Here is a 24,129-nt window from a genome sequence, read left to right as displayed (position 1 = left end):
GGTTTCATGTGTGTTTTAATGTTTCCGAAGCGAAGCGAGGGCGGGTCGCTAGTAAATAAATAAAAGTGTAGCAACAGCCATTTTTTTTTTTTTAGTGAAGTACCTAGTTATTAGAATTTTTCCCCTCGCGTCCTTTTCATCATTAATTAGCTTCATTTAAGTCTTATTTTTATGTTTTTCTGGTATAGGTATATTTAGGTACTGTAACTTTACTATTTTCAAAAATAAAAATCGACTTCTGTCTTTTGTAAGAGAATCGATTATTTTCGTTATGTTGGCGAATGGTTCACAAAATTAAAAAGTTGAATTGCAAAATAGCGCCATCGAAATTTTAAGGAATTTTATGTTTACTTTTGGAAATACGTAAAATTGTAGCCTATTTTATCTACTTTAAATAGTTAGACAGACGCTTTTATTAATTGTTAAACAAAGTGCGTATTCATTTATTACTCATATATCATATAAATGTATGTATTGTGAATCCTAAATTTGTTTTTAACCGTGGCGATTCGTGAGACTTCGGTCCATTTATTTGACAAGTTAAAATGGCGGCCTCTTTTAAACTATCATACCATCAAAAATCTTTAGTGTACCGGAGTGAAAAATAAAATCTTTTTGTGATATTAATTGTGAATAATAACGTTTAATCAGACGTTCAAAATGGAACATAACTTAGATGATTCATTAAACTTAGAAGGAAGCATAGAAAGTGTAAGTATTCACTGCAGAATTCAAGACATTCTTTTCTTATTTTTATGCTTATTTAGCAACGAGTTTGTTATAATAATTAAAGGCACTTCAATAAATCAACCACACAAACTTACGATTTGTACTGAATCAGTTATGACATAATAGTATTCCAGAATTGTTGGTAATCATACTTTGCATCAACAATCTTGATAAATTTTCACAACATGCAAAGATCTCATTTTTTATATCCTCATTATTATAATATAATCCTCCTTAGTGTAATAGTTAAGTTATAAACTCAGGATCAAACAAAAAAAAAAAACAGTTTTCATTTTTAGATAATGTAAAATTGTATCTGAAGTATGGTTTCAGTTTCAAATTGATCTCTGAGGTCTGTTGTTTTGATAACCAAAACTCAATTCATAGTAATAAGGTTTCTGTTTATGTACAGCAATAAAGTTCATGACAATCATTTTCATTTGACATTTAATGAAAATCTTTCAAAAAAGTGTCCGCAGTGGATAGTATTTCCATTCATGAATTCTATGATGAGATTTAAGTTTACATCCATCATTTGTAAAAAAATAATTGTCACCTACTTATTATTTATATCCATCATCTTTTTACACTTAAAAGAAATTAGATGCCCAGTTGACTAAACATTTTTTCTTAAAACCTTTTTTGTTAAGTTTCTCTACTAGTATTTGGTGTCTAATTCCATTTTCACTTCAATGTGAATTATGTGAAAGGATTCACATAATCTTTTGTAAATCTGATACTTTAGAAGCACTTGAATGAAAGGTGGGATCTCTTACCATTGAATCTTCAATACCTTTCTCACGCTAGGTGGTGACGTGATAAAAAAGCATTTTAGCCATTTTCATTTTATCTGCTCATTTAAATAAAAAAACCTACTATATACTGCTCATAGAGTAAGTTTTATATTTCTGTTTTATGATTCTCATTCAATTAATTTAATTAAGGTAACAATTTAACAGTATTTTGCATTTTACCTTTACAAGATTGACAGAAGCAATAAAATCAATTTTTTTTTTATGCAAAGCATCCAAGCCAGTAATTCAAGTCATTGATTATTGAATCAGTCACTAGGTATTACTGGTGCCTTCTCACAGTTGGAAGTAGTTTTCAAATCAAAACAGGATACATATTGCATGCATACCCATTTTATTACAGTATGCACATACAACAGAGATAGTAATCTGTCTGACATGAGTAGGTGCATAGTACGTACATCTCAAAGAGCATTTTTACAAGGAGTAAAAAAATAATATAAGTGATTGCTGTTTTAACAGAAATATTATTTTCATGCAATTTTAGTGTTACTTATAAAAGAAAGTACAGAATGATAGAATATAAGCATTTTTACTGTTATGATATTTTGAATCTTGTGTAATAGAGTTAAAGAAGGAATGGTGTTTCATTTTTGAAATTTCAATATTTGAAATGGGTTTTCAGATGGATTTTGATAATGCCGGAGTGGTTGTTAGTCAAGATAATATGACTCTCTCTGCAAATGAACACTCAGGTGATCTCTCAATGGATTTTGAAGAACAACAAATTTTAATGGATGCAGGAACGGAAGAAGTCATCGGTAAAAAAACTTAAATAAAAATCATATAGTCTATGACATAGGTGGGGAACCTGCGGCCCCGAGGCCGCATGTGACCTCCGCGAGGTTCTTGTGCGGCCCTTTGCCACCTAGTACAAAATGGTAGAGTTCGTTTAAAACAACTATTGTACATCAACGCCATGACAGTTGCGCGAAAAATCCCGCCAAAGACAGTCATATTGTAACATGACGTCAGAATACTAGTCTGAAACGGACTCTAACACGCATGAGCGAGGTTTGGACCACAGACCATCCGTTTTAGACTTGGACACTCAATGTTAATTTTTTAAACAGTTTTTAGCGCCCCCAAGTTGCAATAAGAATGAACCAAACGAACATGAGAATATCCTCGCCGTTTACTTTCCTGCTTCGGAAGTACTTACTGTTGCGAGACAACATTTTCTCTCATGTCAAAAATAAAAACAAAGGACATGGGCCACCCTCCATACATTGCGCGGCCCACTAAACGAAGTTCAAGGACAGTAATGAAATTAAGTTTAAATAACAGACTATACTGCCGTGAAGCAGTAATGCGTTTCGGTTTGAAGGGTAGGGCAGCCGTTTTAACTATACTGAGACCTTAGAACTTATATCTCAAGGTGTGTGGCGCATTTACGTTGTGGGCGTCTATGGGCTCCAGTAACCACTTAACACCAGGTGGGCTGTGAGCTCGTCCACACATCTAAGGAATAAAAAAATAAAAAAAATATAAAGCCCTTTTGTTATAAACAAATTAAAATCAATATTGTTTATGGGGATACAGAGATATTTAAAAAATAAGATAAGAATTTTTGGTTATATCATATGATTTTGCTGTCAATATGCTGACATTTTAACATCATCATCAGTTTAAATATTATTTATATTACTATACTTTATGACACAGACCTAATTCTAAATATTCTTAGATATAATAAGCAGGTATAATGATATCCAGGTAGACAGGCAGGCAGGTAAAATAATATAAGAGTGCGAAAACGAGTCATCATCATCATCTTAGCCTTACAGCCCAGGGTGGGCCTTAGCCTGGTCCAGTATGTCCCTCCAGACTGCTCTGTTCAGGGCTTTCTCCTTCCAGTTCTTGACGCCGATATCTTTGAGGTCGCGCGTCGCGCGAAAACGAGTGATCAAATGTAAAACGTCAAACGTCAAAACATCGTTTTTTTTTTTTTTTTGCTTAAGCTCAATAACTATTCATTCCTGTAATGATTTATTCTACGGATTTAAAAGTATAAAAATAGATTTTTGTTTAGATATAGTATTTTATATGAATTTTAAAATCCATTAATTAAATAAGTTAATATATTTTGCTACTTTTTTGCAATCTAATGTTTTTTAAGAAGATTTACGGCCTGGCCACGGGGATCGGCGGTGCGAACAGCGAAGCGGTGGACGAGGCGACCATTCGCGCAGCACCGTTTGCAGGCCACGGGTACTCACGTTCGCCGCCGCGACTAGTAAGGAAGTCCGACAGCGAAATGTCTATATCGAAATTATCTCGATATTGCTTACAAATTAATAGTTTTTTGGTTCAGGACCTATTATTTGGAAAATATTGTGAAGTACATGATTTGAATAAGAATCGGAGTATACCTATAGATGGAGAATTCCACAAGAAGTACGAGAAATACTTTGGGTGGCTAGACTTCTAAATAGCTGGTCTAGCTAGTACTTCAGCTTTTTTTTTATTGCTTAGATGGGTGGACGAGCTCACAGCCCACCTTGTGTTAAGTGGTTACTGGAGCCCATAGACATCCACAACGTAAATGCGCCACCCACCTTGAGATATAAGTTCTAAGGTCTCAAGTATAGTTATAATGGCTGCCTCACCCTTCAAACCGAAACGCATTACTACTTCACGGCAGAAATAGGCAGGGTGGTAGTACCCACCCGTGTGGACTCACAAGAGGTCCTACCACCAGTAATTACGCAAATTATAATTTTGAGGATTTAATTTTTATTACACGATGTTATTCCTTCACCGCGGAAATCAATCGTGAACATTTGTTGAGTACGTATTTCATTACAAAAATTGGTACCCGCCTGATATTCGAACACCGGTGCATCGCTCAACACGATTGCACCGGAAGTCCGTTAGGCCACGACGACTTTAAAAATAAAAAATAAATAAAAAATATAAAAATTTCGGCGTTAATTTTTCGCGGCGAAAACAACTAAACTCATTTAATCACTGTACTATTCGCCGCGACTACCGCTCGACTCCGTGGCTCGCGCCGTCCGTATTCATGCATTTGTTTTGCTCGCCCGCCGCATCGCGCGATTCGCTCGGTACATTTCGCCGGTCGCTTCGCCGGTCGCCGGTGCGCGTGGCTTGTTAGGTACATTTCTATGCGCTTATTTTAGTCGCAAGACGCTTCGCCGTTCGCACCGCGCGAATATTCGTATCGGCGAATGTCCCGTGGCCAGGCTGTTAATGTGAATTGTTTAAAATATAAATATATTTTACCTATGGCAACTCCTTCAATATTATCAATGTAGCTTAGTCAAGCTAATTTCTTTTTATTTATGATTTTAATTATCCTACCATTAAAATATCCTTACATTTTACAATAAGTATGTAAAAATGAAATGTTTTTTTCTATAGATATTTCATTAATGTCCTTGAGAGCACGAGTAGCTAGGCCGAAAATGGCCCAGTCTTTTAAGAACGCAAATTACAGATGCACATTTAGAGGATCAATTAAAGCGGTGTGTTACGAAGCTTGATCCAAATATACAATTCAACAAAAAATAAAGCCAAATAAGTCACTAACTTAGTGAATAAAAATAATTTTTTTATTGTGTTTTTTTATAATATTTTTATATTATTTTATATGTATATTATATTTAAAATTTTGTAATATTATATTTTATTTTTTCTATATAATGCAATAAATTGTTAAATCTATAGAAAAACTATAATAATTTCACAAAAGTCACTTTCTTAGGTCAATCAGCTTATGCGGCCTCTCTTATTGCTGCCTAATTTAAATGTGGCCTCTAAAGGTAAAAAGGTTCCCCACCTCTGGTCTATGACATTATTAAAATGTTATTAGTATATCTGTAGTCTACAGTAATGAACAACACAAAACAAAAGAATTTCTTTCTTTTCCTAAATTGTTTACAACAATGAACAATTTAGGTCCAATTTATGTTTCAAACCATGATTCAACTATAATGAAAACATTCCCTGAGATGCCAAAAGCCAAAAAATAAATGAATTCACACAATTCTTCCCTGAGCGAGCCTATTATGAAGATGAAAACACCATTGAATGATATTTTTGATAATAATTTTGCAATGACAAATTATTATTACTAGTTAGTGATTGAATTGCAACAATAATCACAGACACCTCAATCTTGATTTTAATTTTGTGCTTATATGTATTACATTTACAATTTTTTCATTTATTGATATTATTGCTTTGGCTGAGAATAAAATCCAAAATTTACACTACAGTTTATCACTAGATACTTTACTGATTAGTGTAGGTAAGGTGGTGCCACATAAGTACGTACCACCATTCTATGTATTTCTGCCCCAAAACGTGTCTTTTGTATATCATCATAGTCAAACCAAAATCTGCAGTGTGCACTTTTTGAGGTTTTTACTTTTTGACCTTTTCGTATAGTTCACAGCCCTATCTACCTTATAAAAAAACTGTTATATGTTTATAGATTTAATATTTATCTATAGCTTTCATTTCATATAGATTCAAAATTCACCTTAATATAAATTTTTATATGAAAATGTTTTTACTCGTTAATTCAAAATAGAGTTTTTGCACATAGCAGATTTTGGTTTGACAGCGACGATATGTAATTAAGACATAGACCTCATGACTCAAGGGTGTCTCAATTCGCGTGGGGGTGTCTATGTGCTCCACTAACCAGGTGGATTTGAGCTGTTAACACATTTGTGGAAATAATAAAAAAATGCAACCAAAAAATGTTGCTGAACAATTATCTCATTACCCATTGTATAATATATAACAATGTACAATATACAATGTATATGGATATCTGCGATTATCAAATATATTTTTTCAAATATAATTTATTTACCTTGTACAATAAATCAAAATTAATTACAGATTTTACAGGGGACCAGTTTTCGCTTCCGGAGTATGCTGTGCAAGATGATCAAACTCCAGAACCTGAAGTGACTATTGAGCTGAACGTAAATATACTGTCATTTTTTTATGTTTAACCATAATATATATTATAAGCTATAAATATGTAATTAGTTAATTAACTTGTAATAGTTCATTTTTAATGAATTATTTCAATTTGAATAGTTGTCTATATGCATAGACTAGTGTAGTTAATCTCATTTACAATAACAAATATTTTTTTTAATAATCACAGTATTTATTCGCTTTTTAGTAATCACAGCTAGTAATGTTTTGCCAGAGATTAGTGTATAGCTTAATATTATGGTAAATGAGTTGTTTACCATTACTACAGACACATTTATTCAATAAATAACTCTATTGTTATGTCAATAGAATGGAATTGGAGCTGAGAGGTGAACAAATCAGCATTATTGCCATCACCCAGTTTATTAAATTATTAAGTCTCATTTGTATTTTAATAATGATTATCCTAGCCTTCTATCTGAAACTTGTCATTAATTTGCAGCATAAATGTGGGCAGTATACTGATGTCGGAGTTAATAATTTTCCTAAAACTGATTTATTTTATTAAGCATTTATCTTTTATTTTAAGTTGCTCGTGAATACACATTTGGAGACATACAAAAAAAATGTGGTATCTTTCTATCACCAATACAATCCTATTATTTTTCTTTATCTAATCACTGGTAGCTTACCGGGCTATTCCAACTACGCTCGGAAGGGAAAGTGAGCTCAGAAGCTGAACCTAAGAGAATTGCTAACACTAGCTCTGGGGAGGAACTCTGTGGGCTGTCTATGGAACAATCTCATGCCTGATGGGACATTGATGTCTTATCTGTTAAATTAGGGACGGACATCCCAATTGTAAAATGGCATTGTATTTGTTTTTGGTGATGTAATAATGCCTACTATAGATTAAATTTATGGATTAATTTCAGCAAATGAATATAATAACACCACAAGACACAATGTTGGATCTTAATTTAGATCTTGATAGCTTAAAAGTGGAAAGTGATAACATTTCCAAAGAAATAACCATACAACCTAAATACATTCTATTAAAGGTAATTCATTAAAAACTTTCGAATGAATAGCATGTTATTTAGTCGATTTCACCAATTACGAGATTTGCGACTCCAAAAGCGAACGTCTAGTGCCAGGGTGCTCATAATTCTGTGCTCTTTTAAAGGCGATAATCGTACCAAAAGTTCTATCATGACAAAGACCCCAATCATCTCTTGTATCCGAGAAGATGTATATGAACGGTAATTGGTTTAATGCTCTTTCTAGAATCCAATGAATCTCGATACCTTTTTTCCTTAAATCACACATAAGTTTGAGAAGCATTTCCAGAATCAAACAGAGTTGATTATTGAGCGAACGACCTTGTAACTGACTACTAATATTGTGGTTTTATACTTCCTAACTATTCTAGTAACCTCGAGGGGTTATTCTAGATTCACCGAATTAGTAGGTGAGCTCACGGGGCTCAAACCGGGAGTGTTGCTAACACGAACCCTAGCAGGAGGCGTGCTTCGCATAGTCTATTGCCGGATCGGAAACGCGACCCACTGAGAAGATTCGGCGAGAAACTCAGTGGGCTGTGTCTGCGAGTTAATTTACTCGTCGAGCCCTTCGCCGCAAGCGACGGGTTCGCCGAGAACGATGACCGGTGCCCTAGCAAAGACCAGTGCTTCGCAGAATCTATATTGTGGTGTTGAATGATGAAAATTCTATAAATGAATCTTTTTTACAGACCGCATCTTTGAAACCCACTAAAAAGCCAGAAGTGAGCAGCATGCCGCGACAAGTGCCGATAGCGCCGAAGCCCCGCCTGTCGCAGACGACCAAACCGAAGACCACGTTCGGCCCGGGCAAGCAATACGCCATCGCGCCGAAACCTGTTACGTTTGTGATGAATAAAAATACAAAAAAAGTCTCAGTGGCTGGTGTACAAGCAAACTCAAAAGGCAATGCTGTACTAGGTGAGATTTTGTTATGAATATAATTTTTTAATTACCATTCAGTATTCATATTCATTTCAATATAACTGATGATTAATTTGATATGTGGGTAGGAATTTAATTAGTAAGTGGTATTGTTAAAATCACACAAAAAACCTATGGACTTCTTTATTGAAGTCAGTTAAACTTCTAAAACTGTGAGTGTCGTGACATAAATGATAAGACATCCGGTATGTTCCTCGTATCCAATTTTGCGGGCGGACAAATTAAATACCTATATACTTAACATATGGGAACAAATAATTTCTATGTTGAAGGAATTAGTCCATGTAATAAAGATGAAATTCGCAAAATTCACGTAATTACTGATGGTAGAGCGTATTGTAAACTCATTTGGGCAGGGAACACCGTGTTGCACATTTCTGCCTTTTGCTTTGAGCACTGGAACAGACTCTAAACAATACGGCTGAGTCTTCTATCTCGTCGTCTTTCAACCAGCGACATTCACGTTGTAATATCTTTGGGATATGGTAACCACTTAACAGAAGGTGTGCGGTAAGTTTGTTCACGGAAGTTTCCATAAAAAATGTTTTCTATTTCTAGCTCAAATTGGTAAGCAGTTAGTTATGGTACCAGCTGAAGGAGCACAGAAAATTAAGCTGGTGTCTGCCGGATCAGGTGCCACTCTCCAATATGTCCGAGCTAATTCTGATCAGGTACTAATGGCCATTTCCTGGATCCTATTGCATGTACCACTATCAGAGTTGTAACAAAAAGGTTTCATACAAATCAACTTGATTGCTTCTAATAATAAAAAAGGTTTGTTGGTCAAAATATATATTTTATACATTAAATATATGTTACCGTTTCAGGCACAGTTAACACCAGCAAAGGCCGCCGGAACAACTCAAGCTAAGCCTTTAGTGGCTAAGGTCGTAGTGCAAGGTAAGCGCTCGTCACCTCCACTCACGCGCTGACTTAACCATTACCCTCTGATTAAGTCCACTGCGAAGAAATCGTGCTTCACCTTTGAACAGTAAAATATCTGTTATTTCCAATTCAGCAGATAGTAATCACGCAAATTATGATTTTTGTCCCTGGCATTGCTGAAGTCCATGGGCGGCGGTAACCACTCACCATCATTAGTTGGGCTGTACGCTCGTCTGCCTACCTACTAAGGCAATAAAAAAAAGAAAAAATATTTATTACAACGTGCTTAGTGCGAGTTTTTTAACGTTCTCAATAGGTTTGATTTTGATTACGCGATGTTACTCTTTCACCGTGGAAGTAATTCGTGAATATTTGCTTAGTACCTACGTAATTCATTAGAAACCTGCTTGCGGCATTTTAACACCCTCACAATCGCATCGTTCGATTCGACGAGACTCGAGGTTTCTTCGGTTATTCTTTAAGCGATGAGGATTACCATTTTATTAATAAAACTATTTACTTTTTAGCGGGTCACTCAAACACGGATACAAGTAATCAGCCGGCAGTACTAACAAAGTTGTTGCCGTCAAGTAACGCGGGCGCCCGGTACGTGATGCAACAGAAAACCGTCCCTATATCTATTGGAAATAAGGTGAGCTTCACGGTATAAGTTTATACAGGCTTTTGACAGGATGGAGCATGTATCACTTCTACAGTAAATAACTTTTAATGGTATCTGGAGTAAACTTACAGTCCGCGCGCGAGCTCCGAGGATTTTTAAGGAATGTTGTCGTAATGAGCTAGTGTTGTAATTAGTCGATATTGCGCTATCGATACTCACAAAACTTAAGCCTCCGTGCGAGTGTAAATTATAAAATAGTTTTATGAGGGTATTATGTACTTCAAATAAAATAAAAACAATTGATCACGTATGAATTTAATTTAATGAACTGATACTTATTGAACAAAATGAACGTGAAATCTTATTAATTACTCTCGCAATCAGATTAATCAGTAGTTAAAGAATTTGATGTACTATTGACACTCTCTTTATGTACTTCAATAATAAATGATTCGACAACATCCTCCATTAAGCTATCCTTTTGTCAGTAATGTTCCTCTAATGCTAAGACATGTTTATTATGCTAGTGCTCGCCATTCCTTTTTCATCAAATTAAATAGCTATTTGTGCAAACAAAAATACTTATAAGTGTAAAACTATTTATATTAGAAATCACACGTAATTAATACTGCTATCGCAAAATTAAAAACAGCGAGTCGGTAAGCGTACTCTCACATTAAGGTCGACACTAATACTGGGAGAGTGCGGGGTATGAAGCGACGGTCGGGCGCGGTGCACGCCCGCCCGCTTCCTCAGCCCCCGAATCCTCGGAGCTCGCGCGCGGACTGTACTTGGATGGTAAAGAAATACATAATCCAATACCTGTGTTGAATACTTTGTTCTTAATTCAGTATTTTGCTTAAATATAATTCTGTTTTTTATTTACAAATAGTATGTAATGTTTTCGATAAATTAGTTACTGCATATTTAGGTTTTGCTGTCCTCTCCCACTAAGCAAGGAGTTAAGAAGCAGCAAATTATTGCCGTGAAGTCGTCTCCACAAAAAGGTACTTGAAATCAAGATATTAACTTAATGATGAATTTATGAAATCATTCCCAAATTACATATTCAATTACGGAAATATCATTATATTAAGACTTCGAAGATCAACTTTGTTGTCTTCTTCGTGTCCCCTTTGAACCAGCTTCGACCAATCGTGGCCGGTAACCCATTTTTTAATGTGTCTTTGAAACTTTTACTGGTGGTAGGACCTATTGTGAGTTGTGAGTCCACACAGGTAGGTACCACCACCCGGCCTATTTCTGCCGTGAAGCAGTAATGCGTTGCGGTTTGAAGGCTGGAGCAGCCATTGTAGCTATACTGAGATCTTACAACTCATATCTCAAGATGGGTAACGGCATTTACGTTGTAGTTGTCTATGGGCTCCGGTCACCACTTGACACGAGGTGGGCTCTGAGCTCGTCCACCCATCTATGCAATAAAAATAAAAACATGTTTGTATTGTAGGTTCAACGAAAAAAGTTTTCATATCAGCAAATCCTAACCAGAATGTGATCCTAAAGACCACGGCGCCATCAAAGACTGGACAAGTGAGTTAATAATTTACATTATTGTATTATTTTATTATTAAAACGATACACTCTATTACACTATTCTTTGTGTTATATTATACAAAAGGAATAAAGAGTATATTGTTAAGTAAAATTTATGTTGATAGATTACAAAAGATGCTAATGTCATTCTGCAAGGAGGGCAGCGGACGCAACTGCATCAAATCAATGTACCGGGTAAAGGCGTAAGTGTTATTCTTTTGAAAATATAAAAAAAAAACTAAATACAAAATGTGTGCAATTCACACGTGGTAGAAGTGAAACCTTCCAAAATTAAAATACAATTATCCTAAACGTCTTAAGTATATGTAAAATTTTGTCATTAGTAAATAATTGTAAGGTAGCGCCCTCTGTGAATTGATATTTTAATTTCACGTATAATCCTAAATTAAAATTCACTACAAGAGCTTTCATACACACGTTAGTATTAAAAAATCTCACAGATGGCGCTGTATTAAATAGTATGTATATTTCTGTCTCATTCTTTGCTGGCTTCATCCTACACATTTTTGTATTTGTGTCTCTTACCTGTCGTTTTTTCCGTTGCATCCGGTTTGAAATCACAACGATTCTAAAGAAGTTTTCACTTCAAAAATATTTTTTTTTGGTATTTATATATATAAAAATGAACTGCTGTTCGTTAGTCTCGCTAAAACTCGAGAACGGCTGGACCGATTTGGCTAACTTTGGTCTTGAATTATTTGTGAAAGTCCAGAGAAGGTTTAAAAGGTAGATAAATATGAAAATGCTCAGAATTTAATAAAAATAACAATTTTGTTTTTCCTTTGATGTGTCTCCGTCGGACGGATTGCTTTTGTTTGTTTTAAGTTTATTTTATAGAAAAGTTTAGGTCTTTTATTTATCGATTGAGGCACTACGAAGTCTGCCAGGTCGGCTAGTTCGTGAATAAAATAATAAATAAAAATATGATAAAAAATATAATAAATAAAAATAAAATGACAATAATATCGGTGATGACTGTTTCAGATACAATATATTCGACTGGTCACGAACTCGACGCCGGCCGCCTCCAAGTCTTCCTCCTCGGTGACGCTCCCAGCCAAGTCATTCGTCTTGACCGACGCTAAAGGTAGCAAGCAATACTATATCGCCCCTTTAGAATGTAGAAGTGTCTTAGCTAAACATTTTAAGAAAATAGGTCTATACTTCAAACGACTAAACATGTATTCTATCAGTTTATAAAATTAAAAAGTCACTTTTAGTCTAGAAAAGGACAAACGTACTCTTCCCGTGTATCTTTTAAATCAAGGGCAAGGGAAAAACAAAAAAATTGCAATTCTTCAATTACATTTTTGAAGTTTACCAAAAATAAAGAATTTGTTAGGGTGATACAAACGTTTCACTATAAGTATAAGTGACGGCGGTCTCGTAGTCGAAAACACGTAATTTCGGATCCTCCCGATCAACTAACGGTGCTTTTAGGAAACTCAAGCACCGGTCACCGTTCTCGTCCAATCCGTCGCTTGTGACGAAGGGCTCGACGAGTAAATTAACCCTCAAACACAAGCCCACTGAGTTTCTCGCCGGATCTTCTCAGTGGGTCGCGTTTCCGATCCGGTGGTAGATTCTGCGAAGCACGGTCCTTGCTAGGGTTCGTGTTAGCAACGTCATCAGGTTTGAGCCCCGTGAGCTCACCTACTAGTTAAGGTTACGCTGAAATAGCTTCTCAAGGCTCTCAGTTTAGGTAGAAAAAAAAGTTATTGCTTGCTTTGTATGAACCTCTTCAGAGACGCTGCGAATAAACGAATGAAGAATCTCTAGAAAAACAAAAATTAAGTTTGACCTACTATAGCTGTGTAAACGACGATATTTTTACATCGAGAGATACAATTTAAACTATCGTTCAGACCCTTAATAATCTGTGATTGTATCAGTAAAATAGTGCAATAAGGTATTCTACAAAATTGAAAGTGAGCGAGTGACAAGTATTGCCCAAGAAATTGCAAATACCGACTCTGTGGTATATACATATTTATTATATTGGATACATACATCATGCGCTGTATCTATGGTTTCAAATTGAACATTGAAAATTTGAAACGGGTTCTAGTATATTATTTAACTATTTTCATATGTATTTGACTTCATTTTAATATTATTTTATATAAATGATCTTAAATCAGAGGTCGAAACATAAGGAAAATTATAAAAAATCACATAAATCCGTATAAACGATATTGAACAAAAGTAAATCCGAACCCAATTCGGCGAAGCTAGTCTCATATTGAGAGATATATAAGTTTAAGTATTGGCTCGACCATTATCTATCCATGTTACAGAATATCATCTTCTCAATCTCATCATAATAAGCACCAAATTCAAAATTGGCGATTGATTTCAAAAATTGCACAGTGCGGCCGTTTTCCAATTACAGCACAAGAGCGCATTATGCGGCATAATGCTCAACTAAGCTTCAGCATTGTGCGTCACTGAGTCTGTTCTGAGCAAATTGACTTTTTATTTTTTAAATGTTTTTGTTTTCAAACCTAATTTATTATTACAGGTACAGTCCTTCAGATGAGCTCAGAAAAAATGCTAAGTACTCAACCACCACCTTTGATCATCACAGGGAATTTACAAAATTCGTCTAAAGGTGAATATTTTATTTACTAAAAACAAGTATATTTATAAAAGTCACGTATTTAATTATGCTCTTTGGTAATCAAAAATGTCAAAGTTTTAAAAAAAATATGGTTTCGTTATTTAAAACATTTTGTTGGACGGTTAAATTTGAGAGGACTGGGTTCTGTAGGTGAGGGGCTATTTAAAAAATACTCTGTTTCATGGTTAATATAATGATATTGCAAACACTTTGTACACTATTACATTATTACAATATTTTATCTATATATTAATACGTGAAGCAAAAACTTTGTACCCCTTTTTACAAAAATTGCCCAGACGGAGGAGTATGAAATTTCCCACACTTATAGAGAATATAGAGAAGGAGTGCAGAATGCTAATATTTTTTAAAAATGATGCATTAATAATACATTAAATCATTAACAAAAACATTACACACACTACCTTGTATTTGATACACACACTAACATATATAAGCTCCATGTTTATTGTCAATCTTTTGTTATTGCTCAGTCTGTGGTCGAATAGAGAATAGGTTAATATTGTATATATTTAATATTATTAAAATCTGTGATTATAGAAGTAGAATAGCCTTTGACAATAGAACCTTAATAATTTTCAAACTTATAATTTAAAATAATTATAGTCGAATTTCGACTACTGCGGGACCACTAGTTTTTATAAAACTCTAAGATGTTGCTCTGACCGTGTCTAGATGAGAAGTCATTGTGTTTTAAACATTTAAATAAGCATTCCAATATTCTAAATCTGTAACCGTACATGTGTCAAGTGTTGCCTGCCATTGCTTACATATTCAAACTCCAACACATTTAAATTCTAAAATCCAGAACATGTTTTAATTCGTTTTGAAAATTCGAAATTAAGTCATCTTTGTGTCATTCCAGTCATTTCGTAAACATAATATTAATTTGAATGTAATTTCTGACTTAAGATTTTAAAATGTTTTTATTTCGTTTCTGTGGCCCAGTGACCGTGAAACCCGATCGCAAGCTGGTGAGGATAGCTCCGCTCACCAGCAAGAGTGGAGCCGCCGCGACGGTGAGTTTGTCCTCTTTTAGGAACTGTAAACAATATTACTTAAAAAAAATTGTTGAATGTTAAGTCGAAATACTTCATTTGCACCTTCGCTCAACGTGTCGATTATTCACAGTTTACATAAAACTAATGATAATTTAAACACGAGAATATATCGATTATAAATATTTCTTCTAATAATTAATGTAACTCGATAAGTCCTATGGAAATTTTGGAATGTCATAACAAGTTCGACTTCTAAACGTGTCATAATTTATACATTTCAACTCGATGTCAGTTGTTTGGTATGCGTATGGAATTGAACATCATTTTCGCAGACGTTAAGACATCCAATTAATTTGATAATTTCCACATGCACCAAAAACCGATTAGGATATAATACTTTTTTTATAACTTCGTTCTGTCATTTTGACCAGTTTAATCTTTAAGCATGTTTTAATTTTTAAACTTCTTAATACGATTTATTTTTATAACTTAGGATACTTTTACAGATTTGAAATCACTACGTCTTAGAATTCGTTTAGTTACTGACTTGTGCAGACGAACTCACAGCTCATCTGATATCAAGCTCTTCTTTGAATCCTTAGACACTAATGTAGGCCCACGCCGCATCAGTTCTTTTTAGATAATATGAAATGTTCGTTGTGGATGAGTTGAAACTGCCAATGAAATTGTTAAAATTATGGGCGATATATACGAGCGACTTGGCGTCGCTCGGTGGCGCAGGAGCTAGGCGTCTTGGGCATGATGTGGGAGGAGCTAGAACAGACTACCCAAGATCGCCCTAATTTGAGCCCTACATCTCAGCAGAGGGTAATAGGAAAGAAAGAATAAGAAGATGGGAGATATTAATTAACACTTATAAATGTCGATACGGACGGAAAGGAAGTGCTTGTATTTCTTTCTACTAATGAGTGAGAACTTTTTGGCGGGAAGTTGTGCGATTTGTTTTATTTTGTCTATTTAGTGTTTCTTCAGGTTTAAATGTGTAATAATGGTAGTTTATTAACTGTTTAGTATCTAAAAGTGCACAAATATGGGCAAATCAAACAAAGCCGTTGAACGTAACTTCTGGGGATCTTCCAAAAAGTCCACTGAAAAAGTCTCAGTAAATGACCACCATTTTACTGAGATTATATTTCATACTATACCATACCATATCATCTCATTTCATTTCATATTATCATTTTTCATAAAAAAAAGAATATAAATTAAAGTAAGACTTGACTTAAAGGTCTTAGTTACCAGGTCATAAAATCCCTTTAAAAAAAAACTAATGAGTGATGTGTTTCAGACTAGTGTAGTGTGGATGTAACGTGCCGAAATATTTGTGCGCAGCAACCGCCGCCGGCGCGGCCGCCGCAGAGCCTGCTGGCGCCGCTGTCCCCCGCGCTCGTCAAGCGGGAGCCCGAGCCGCGCGACCACGACCCAGACGACGTCAAGCCCGCCCTGCGCGACCACGTGCAGCCAGACACCCTGGAGGTATCCTACTTCATGCACTAGTTATTACGTGTCTACACTTCGAAGTGCGACTTCTCTAGTGCTGTGGTTAGCACCGTTGACCCCAAAACGCAACGTTTGAAATTCAAAGCAAGCGAAAGTGTGCGTGGTGGAAATGGTTGCTTATGTGACAGCAATACGACAGTCAATGTTCAGTTCGAACTGTTTTTTTTATTTTATTTTTATTGCTTAGATGGGTGGACGAGCACACGGCCTACCTGGTGTTGAGTGATTGCTGGAGCCCATAGACATCTACAACGTAAATTCCGTCACCCACCTGAAGACATGAGTTCTAAGGTCTCACTTGTAATAGTACAATGGCCTTCAAACCGAAACGCATTACTGCTTCACGGCAGAAATAGGCAGGGTGGTGGTACCTACCCGCGCGGTAGGAGTGGGTAATATCGGTTTTGCCGCGTAACGAATCGTATCTATATATCGAGGATCAATATCGGATATTGAATCTATATATTTTCGGAATCTATATATTGATGGATGCTAGTAGATTTTCTCGATTCATGATATTTGAGATTTGAAACGATATGCTGATATAATATCGTAGTAGATATAGATTTAAGTCAACGTTATACGGTTGGTTTTCTGATATCAATTTATAATATGATCTTAAAGTAATAAAAAGAACATGAAAATAAAAATATCAAAAAAACTTTCCTTCATGCTTTTACCAGGCTTAGGACTGGCTACATTATTTTCAGTTTTTAGTATTTTGTGTCTTAATTTAAAATTACAAAATATACCAAATGAGTGTAGATTTCAAAAGTTTAATACAAACACAAGAAATAAACTCAATTATTTGGATTCAACTAAAAATAGAAAAATGTGTACTTTAAAAATCAAACACAAAAAACTTTTAAGTATTTATAAACACTTGTCCAAAAATTCTAGTTCAAGGTCAAAGCGCGTGAAATTAAATTCAACGATGCAAATAGGCTATACTGCATTCAAGTTAGGGTCGAAAGTTGAAACTTCTTTCCTTAATTGTATCCTGCTGATACGCTAAGAATAATCTACAGACATATGGACTTAAATAATATAAGGTTTACAATTGTATGGATAATGCCTGTTTCTGTTTCATTCATCACATGATATCTCTATCGTGCGCTCACTCACTCTGGCCGATTCGATACGAACCAAACGAATATTGCTGATATTCACGAATCGGTACGATATGCCGATGCGCATCACATCGAGCAATATCGTGTATCGGCTGATATCGATATATAGATTTCGTGCGGGGCGATATCGGATTCAACGATATTGCTGCGATATATAGATATTGAATCTATATACGATTTATATCACCCACTCCTACCGCGCGGACAAATTATATTTTTGGGGGTTTGATTTTTATTACACGATGTTATTCCTTCACCGTGGAAGTCAATCGCAAACATTTGCTGAGTACGATTTCATTAGAAAAATTGGTACCCGCCTGCGGGATTCGAATACCGGTGCATCGCTAGATACGAATGCACCGGACGTCTTATCCTTTAGGCCACGACGGCATCAAATTTAGTTTCGAGTTTAACGAATACGATGTTATTTGAAATCTAAGTACATCAAAAATATTTGAAATAATGTCGTAGGTATATAATAATTTCGTTTTAAATATAATTTTTATTTATTATGTACATAATATATGAAATGAAAAATGCGAAAACTATGCTACAAAAATTTTTAAATTTTTAAATGTACATCTGTTTATATCTTTTTAAATTTTTTGTATAGGGTCAAATAATGGGTGAGAATGCGGATAGTATGGACAACAGCACAGGAAATAACGTCGAACACCCGCTAATTGTGATACCGAATTTCCAACATGAGGAGTATGACGACAGGGAAATTGTATACGAGCAAGACATCAAGACGTCTATCAACATGGTTAGTGCGCTGAAACAAACCTATCGAATAGTATAATAGTATTGGTCGTAAAAATTATTCTTTGTCTTAACACTATTCATTCTACTAGAGGTCTTCGGTAGTCGAAATTCGACTATAATTAATATTGAAATTATAAGCTTGTACACTATTATGATTCTATTGTCAAATACTTCAATAATTACAAATTTCGCTAAGACTACACTTTAGACTTTAGACAAACAATATTAATCTATTCTCAATTTGACCACAGACTATATAAGCAATAAGAAAAGTTTGACAATAAACAAATAGTGTGAATGCTGGTATGTGTCAAATACATGGTAGCGTGTGTAATGTTTTTATTGCTTTAATGTATTTTTTTATGCACAATTTAAAAAAAATAACATTCTGCACTCCTCTATATTCTCTATAAGTGTGGGAAACTCCATACTCCTCTATCCGCGAAATTTTCCTAAAAAGGGGTACAAAGTTTTTGCTTCACGTATTAATATATAGATAATAGCGTATTAAATTTTGTTCTTTTTTATTACCATGGAATGCTAACGAGTATATGACCACAGGTGATGTGTGGTCACAGTCTGGTATAAACAACATCAAGGCTGATGCCACAGCCGAGTCTCGGGTGGTTCCCGTTTGCCCTTTTGGCATTTAAATGAGGATAGTTAAAAAGCCTTTATTAAAAAGATATTACTGGGCTTGGAAAAAATAAAAAAAATTCACGATTTATAAAAATCTCTATTTCGAATAGTAATATTAGAAATTATATTTAGAATATTCGTAGTTCGTTTGACGATCCGGAAGAGTTTGTTCAAAGGCGCTCTAAATGCTTATAGCCGAAATGGCAAAAATATATGCAAAGGGTTGTTATGTATAGGTGGTATGCGGCAAACAATTCCTAATAGAGCGTATAATTTGATGTCACAGGCAGAGCCGTTACAATAATTTTGAAATTTCAGCACGAGTCCAAAACACTGGTTGAATTAGAACCCGAAATAGTATACTCACCACCGAAAACGTCGCCTTCACCCGATAACGGTAAGTCATCACGGTCAATCTATACTAGTTTATGTATTATAGTTTGACCTGTTTTTTTTTAGGTAGACAGACATATCAGATCCTACGTCCTAAGTACAATACAATGACAATTTAGCTTAAATTAAAGGAATTAATCTAACAATAAAATAGAACGGAGCGCCAAGACCCTTTTCGAACTTTTATAGGCAGCGGCAATCTACCCGCAAATAAAAATATCCAAAAAAGTTCATCAAAAACATCCAACAATACATATATTAGAGATTGAGCAAACAAAAAATTGCTTAACGACATGTCTGTCTATGTATGCATGCGATCCAGTAACAAATTGGAAAATAATTAATTCTCTTAACGTTCATTGTAGACGTGGGGGCCACGGAACTAGGTCTTCGGCCAAGGAAGGCGTGTAATTGTACAAAGTCTCAGTGCCTCAAGTTGTACTGCGACTGTTTCGCGAACGGGGAGTTTTGCAATCAATGCAACTGCAATAATTGTCATAATAATTTAGAAAATGAAGCGTTAAGGCAGAAAGCCATCAGGGCGTGCTTAGAGAGGAATCCTAATGCGTTTAGGTAAGTTTTTTTTTGTAAATATCATTAATATTTTTTTACCAGCAGTAAAATTTTATTGTTACTAATAATTTAAAGTGTTCTGGTGGTAAGCCGTCTTGTGAGTCCCCACGGGTAGGTACCATCACCTTACCTATTTCTGCCGTGAAGCAGTAATAAGTTTCGGTTTGAAGGGTGGGGCAGCCGTTGTGCTGCAAAAACGGAGACCTTAGAACTCACGCATTTACGTTGCGTATGTCTATGGGCTTCGGTGACCACTTAACGTCAGGTGAGCCGTGAGCTCGTCTATACACATCTATACATATAAAAATAAATTGCTGTTCGTTAGTCTCGAATGATTTGTGGAAGTCCAGAAAAGGTTTAAAAAAAGACTTAAAATAAATATGAAAATGCTCGAAATTAAATAAAAATAACAATTTTGTTTTTCCTTTGATGTCCCCCCATCGGACGGCTTCCTTTTGTTTGTTCTAACTTTGTTTTATACAAAAGTATAGGTCTTTTATTTATCGATTGAGGCACTACGAAGTCTGCCGGGTCAGCTAGTCAGCAATAAAAAAAAGTAGTCACCAAAATTAGTACAGCTTAATTTACTGTTTGTTTTTTATTAAATGAAATATTTAAAGCAAGTTTCACAGGCCGAAAATCGGGAAAGCAAAAATCGGCGGGCCGGACATCATAAGGCGGCACAACAAGGGCTGCAACTGTAAACGAAGTGGATGCCTCAAGAATTATTGTGAATGTTACGAGGTAAACTAAAAATTAATTATCAAATTACATAGTAATTAACTCTGTCTTGTTGCAATAATAGTTTCTATGAATCAGATTTTTTCAATTATTTATTCCTAAAATAAATAAAAGTGATAGTAAAATTAGAATGAATTTGAAACTGCGAGTTTAAAAAAGATTAAAAAAAGACAGTCGTATCATAATTTAAACCACTGATTCTGATATGTAGTCAGTCTGTTCATATAGCGTTTTAAAGTTGGTATACTTCGGTCTTGCTGTGACAACGAGAGGAACTCCTGTTATTGTTGCATATTATAATGTTGGAGTGATAGTCTGGGTTTCTTATAATAAAGACGCAGATTTTCATGGATAGTTCTTATTCTAACGGACATACACCTTTTTGTGTCAGTACTCATTGACGGCGCAAGAAGAAAAAGGGGCGAGCACACGAATGACGTTGACACATATTAGACGAGTGACAGCTGTCAGTTGGTATTAACTTCCCGATCCTGCGGAAAGAATGGAAAGCAGTCGACGTCAAACACGTTATTCCGGATCCTCCCGATCCACTAACGGTGCTTTTAGGTACCTCAAGCACCGGTCATCGTTCTCGTCGAACCCGTCGCTTGTGACGAAGGGCTCGACGAGTAAATTAACCCTCAGACACATCCCACTGAGTTTCTCGCCAGATCTTCTCAGTGGGTCGCGTTTCCGATCCGGTGTGAGAAGCACGGCTCTTGCTAGGGTTCGTGTTAGCAACGTCGTCAGGTTTGAGCCCCGTGAGCTTACCTACTAGTTAAGGTTACGCTGAAATAGCCTCTTCAAGGCCCTCAGCTGAGGTAGGAAAAAAAATTTGTATTAAATTAACATTAGATGCGTTTAGGAATGATACAATTCTAACATGTAATGACGACCTCATTTATGTGATGTGTATGCAGGCGAAGATAGCGTGTACGGCGATGTGTAAGTGCGTGGGGTGTCGCAACGTGCAGGAGTTGGTGGAGCGGCGCCGCGACATGCGCCTCCGCACGCAGGACAGCGACTCGACCTTCCGCCCGGCCCTGCTGGGGCAGCCCAAGTCAGTATTCAATAGGCGAGGCACGCTAGCAACCATTTTAAGGAATATCTAACACCCCACTAATGTTTGAAGTGAAACTTCTAAAGCGACTTCCGACAACGACTACCATGGAATAGAAAGAGATAGAGCGAGAGGTATAAAAAATAAATAAAGTTTTATCTAAAGTTTAAAATATATATAATATAAATGTTGAAGATGTGGCATTTCTTATACACTTTATTTCCTATTAAAGCAGCAATTTGATTTAAGGATGAAAAATGAAGAAAACCAATAATACTACACATCAAAAAGAAGTTTCACTTCATTCACGTGAACCAAGTTGCACGAGCACCGTTTTTTTTTGCGTGTACTTCACACTAGTGACAGTCACAATGGAGCTTTGCCTGCTTTGCTTTTATCAGTAGAACATAGCTATGATAAACATTCGCTTTGTGTTTACAAGATAACAATTTACCCTTAACATTTGCTTCCTTGTCGAGATTGTTAGTGTTGAAACTAATGTGGCTTGCAGGCATCCGTGCACGTTCATGACGATGGAGGTGATCGAGGCCGTGTGCCAGTGCCTGGTGGCCGCCGCCGTGGAGCGACGGGACGACTCTCCGCGTGACGCGTCCCGTGATTCGCCACGTGACGCGCCCCGTGACGCGCCCCGTGACGCGCCCCGTGACGCGCTCGGAGACGTGCTCGAAGAGTTCGCGCGCTGTCTGCACGAGATCATCGGGGCTTCGCATCACGACTCCTTGCTGCTCGATGTGGTGAGTGCCACGTGACGCGGTCGTGACCGGAACATATACACTATATAACTGGCAGAGGCGGATTATCCGTAAGGCAAATTAGGCACGTGCCTAGGGGCGTGTAGTTACAAGGGGGGCGCAAGCTCAGAATTTTTAATAAATAAAGAAATTAACACATCGACGATTAAGAACTAAATGCTGATCTATAATCTAAATCTATAATAAATCAATTATATTGCACAAGCATCGATATACTCGTATTTATACAATATTGCGGGTTTGCTTGTATTTCATTCGCGCATTAGCGTAAGTATAAGGGTCCTGGTCTACTAAAGTCTAGGGTTTGATGATACAACGTCATCGTAATTGCAAAAACAACTAGTTAAAACTTATAGTATTATAATAGCCATTTATGGCCGGTACAGTGGCGCCGATAAAGTGATTGCCTAGGGCGCTCTGGACTTTTAATCAGCCACTGATAACTGGTAGCTCCAGTAAATTAAGAAATATCTTTGAGGTTTGTGAGCCTTTGAAATGATAGCTCACAATTATTATTATTATTGTTATGTGTTACTAATCATTGCAATAATTGTTCACTTAAAAAAAAATCCAGTCTACAAAAGTTATCCTTTTAGATATAGGGAGAAAGGAATCCTTCCTTAAACCGATATTAAAATAATAGATTACATAAACAAAAACATATTATTTTAATACATATCGATTTTATCACAGGGACAAACGTGACAGATTTGAAATTTGCCAGCGCTGAAGATGAAAACATCTCTAAAACTCCGCAAAACCTTAGGTTAACTTTACTCAAATAACGTACTGTCATCCTACGGCTAATATCTTTTATTCAACCAGCCATTCTATGTATAAGAAAAATCAATTTGCTTGCTAAAATTTAGTTAACCAGTTAGATATTACGTACCAAATATACGTCTTGACATTTTTAAAGAAATTAAATGTAAATATTTTAATCTGACGAATACAGTAGTTTAATTTGGAATAAATAGAACCTTTTTACATGTAAACATTATATGAATAATATAAATGCAATATTAAATATAAAGTTTAGGTGTAGTGTAATTGCTTCCAAAAGACTGTTATAAATAAATACTTGACAAGTTTCGTAAACGTAGTTAATTGTGAATATTTGTATCTACTTTTTGAAAATGGATTCTTTTATAAATCAATTTAAGAGATTTTTATTGTTGTTTTTAAATGTAAATAATGTTGCTGTAAATAATATGTTTTACTAGTCTTAAGGATACCTTAGGAGGAAGGTAATTATAGTGTATAGTGGCGATAAATGGATTTTTACAGAAAATTTATTTTGTTTTATTTCATTTTTAGTTTATAACAATGGTAACTTTACAATG

The 24,129-nt window shown here is 35.6% G+C and overlaps 1 protein-coding gene across 4 annotated transcripts; it reads left to right on the top strand.

Annotated features, from left to right (window-relative positions):
* The first annotated feature begins 301 nt into the window (after positions 1-301).
* LOC114242388 (protein lin-54 homolog) lies at positions 302-24,077 on the top strand. 4 transcript variants are annotated; one of them, XM_089740096.1, is made up of 22 exons: positions 305-711; positions 2,167-2,302; positions 6,417-6,502; positions 7,397-7,522; positions 8,215-8,443; positions 9,026-9,138; positions 9,295-9,367; positions 9,880-10,004; positions 10,906-10,981; positions 11,443-11,525; positions 11,654-11,731; positions 12,534-12,636; positions 14,071-14,160; positions 15,139-15,209; positions 16,545-16,688; positions 18,456-18,608; positions 19,565-19,643; positions 20,005-20,212; positions 20,845-20,956; positions 21,874-22,013; positions 22,525-22,768; positions 23,480-24,077. In XM_089740096.1, the coding sequence occupies exons 1-22, from the start codon at positions 661-663 to the stop codon at positions 23,489-23,491; spliced, it is 2,532 nt and encodes an 843-aa protein (XP_089596222.1). In that variant the 5' UTR covers positions 305-660; the 3' UTR covers positions 23,492-24,077. The 4 variants fall into 4 exon arrangements, with proteins under 4 accessions (XP_028029326.2, XP_089596223.1, XP_089596222.1 ...); XM_089740095.1 differs by having other exon boundaries at positions 20,833-20,956; XM_028173525.2 differs by lacking the exon at positions 7,397-7,522 and having other exon boundaries at positions 302-711.
* Positions 24,078-24,129: the final 52 nt, after the last annotated feature.

Source organism: Bombyx mandarina, chromosome 03 (assembly GCF_030267445.1).
Source record: "Bombyx mandarina strain Sakado chromosome 03, ASM3026744v2".
Classification (NCBI taxonomy): domain Eukaryota; kingdom Metazoa; phylum Arthropoda; class Insecta; order Lepidoptera; family Bombycidae; genus Bombyx; species Bombyx mandarina.
This window is presented reverse-complemented; position numbering and strand designations above follow the sequence as displayed.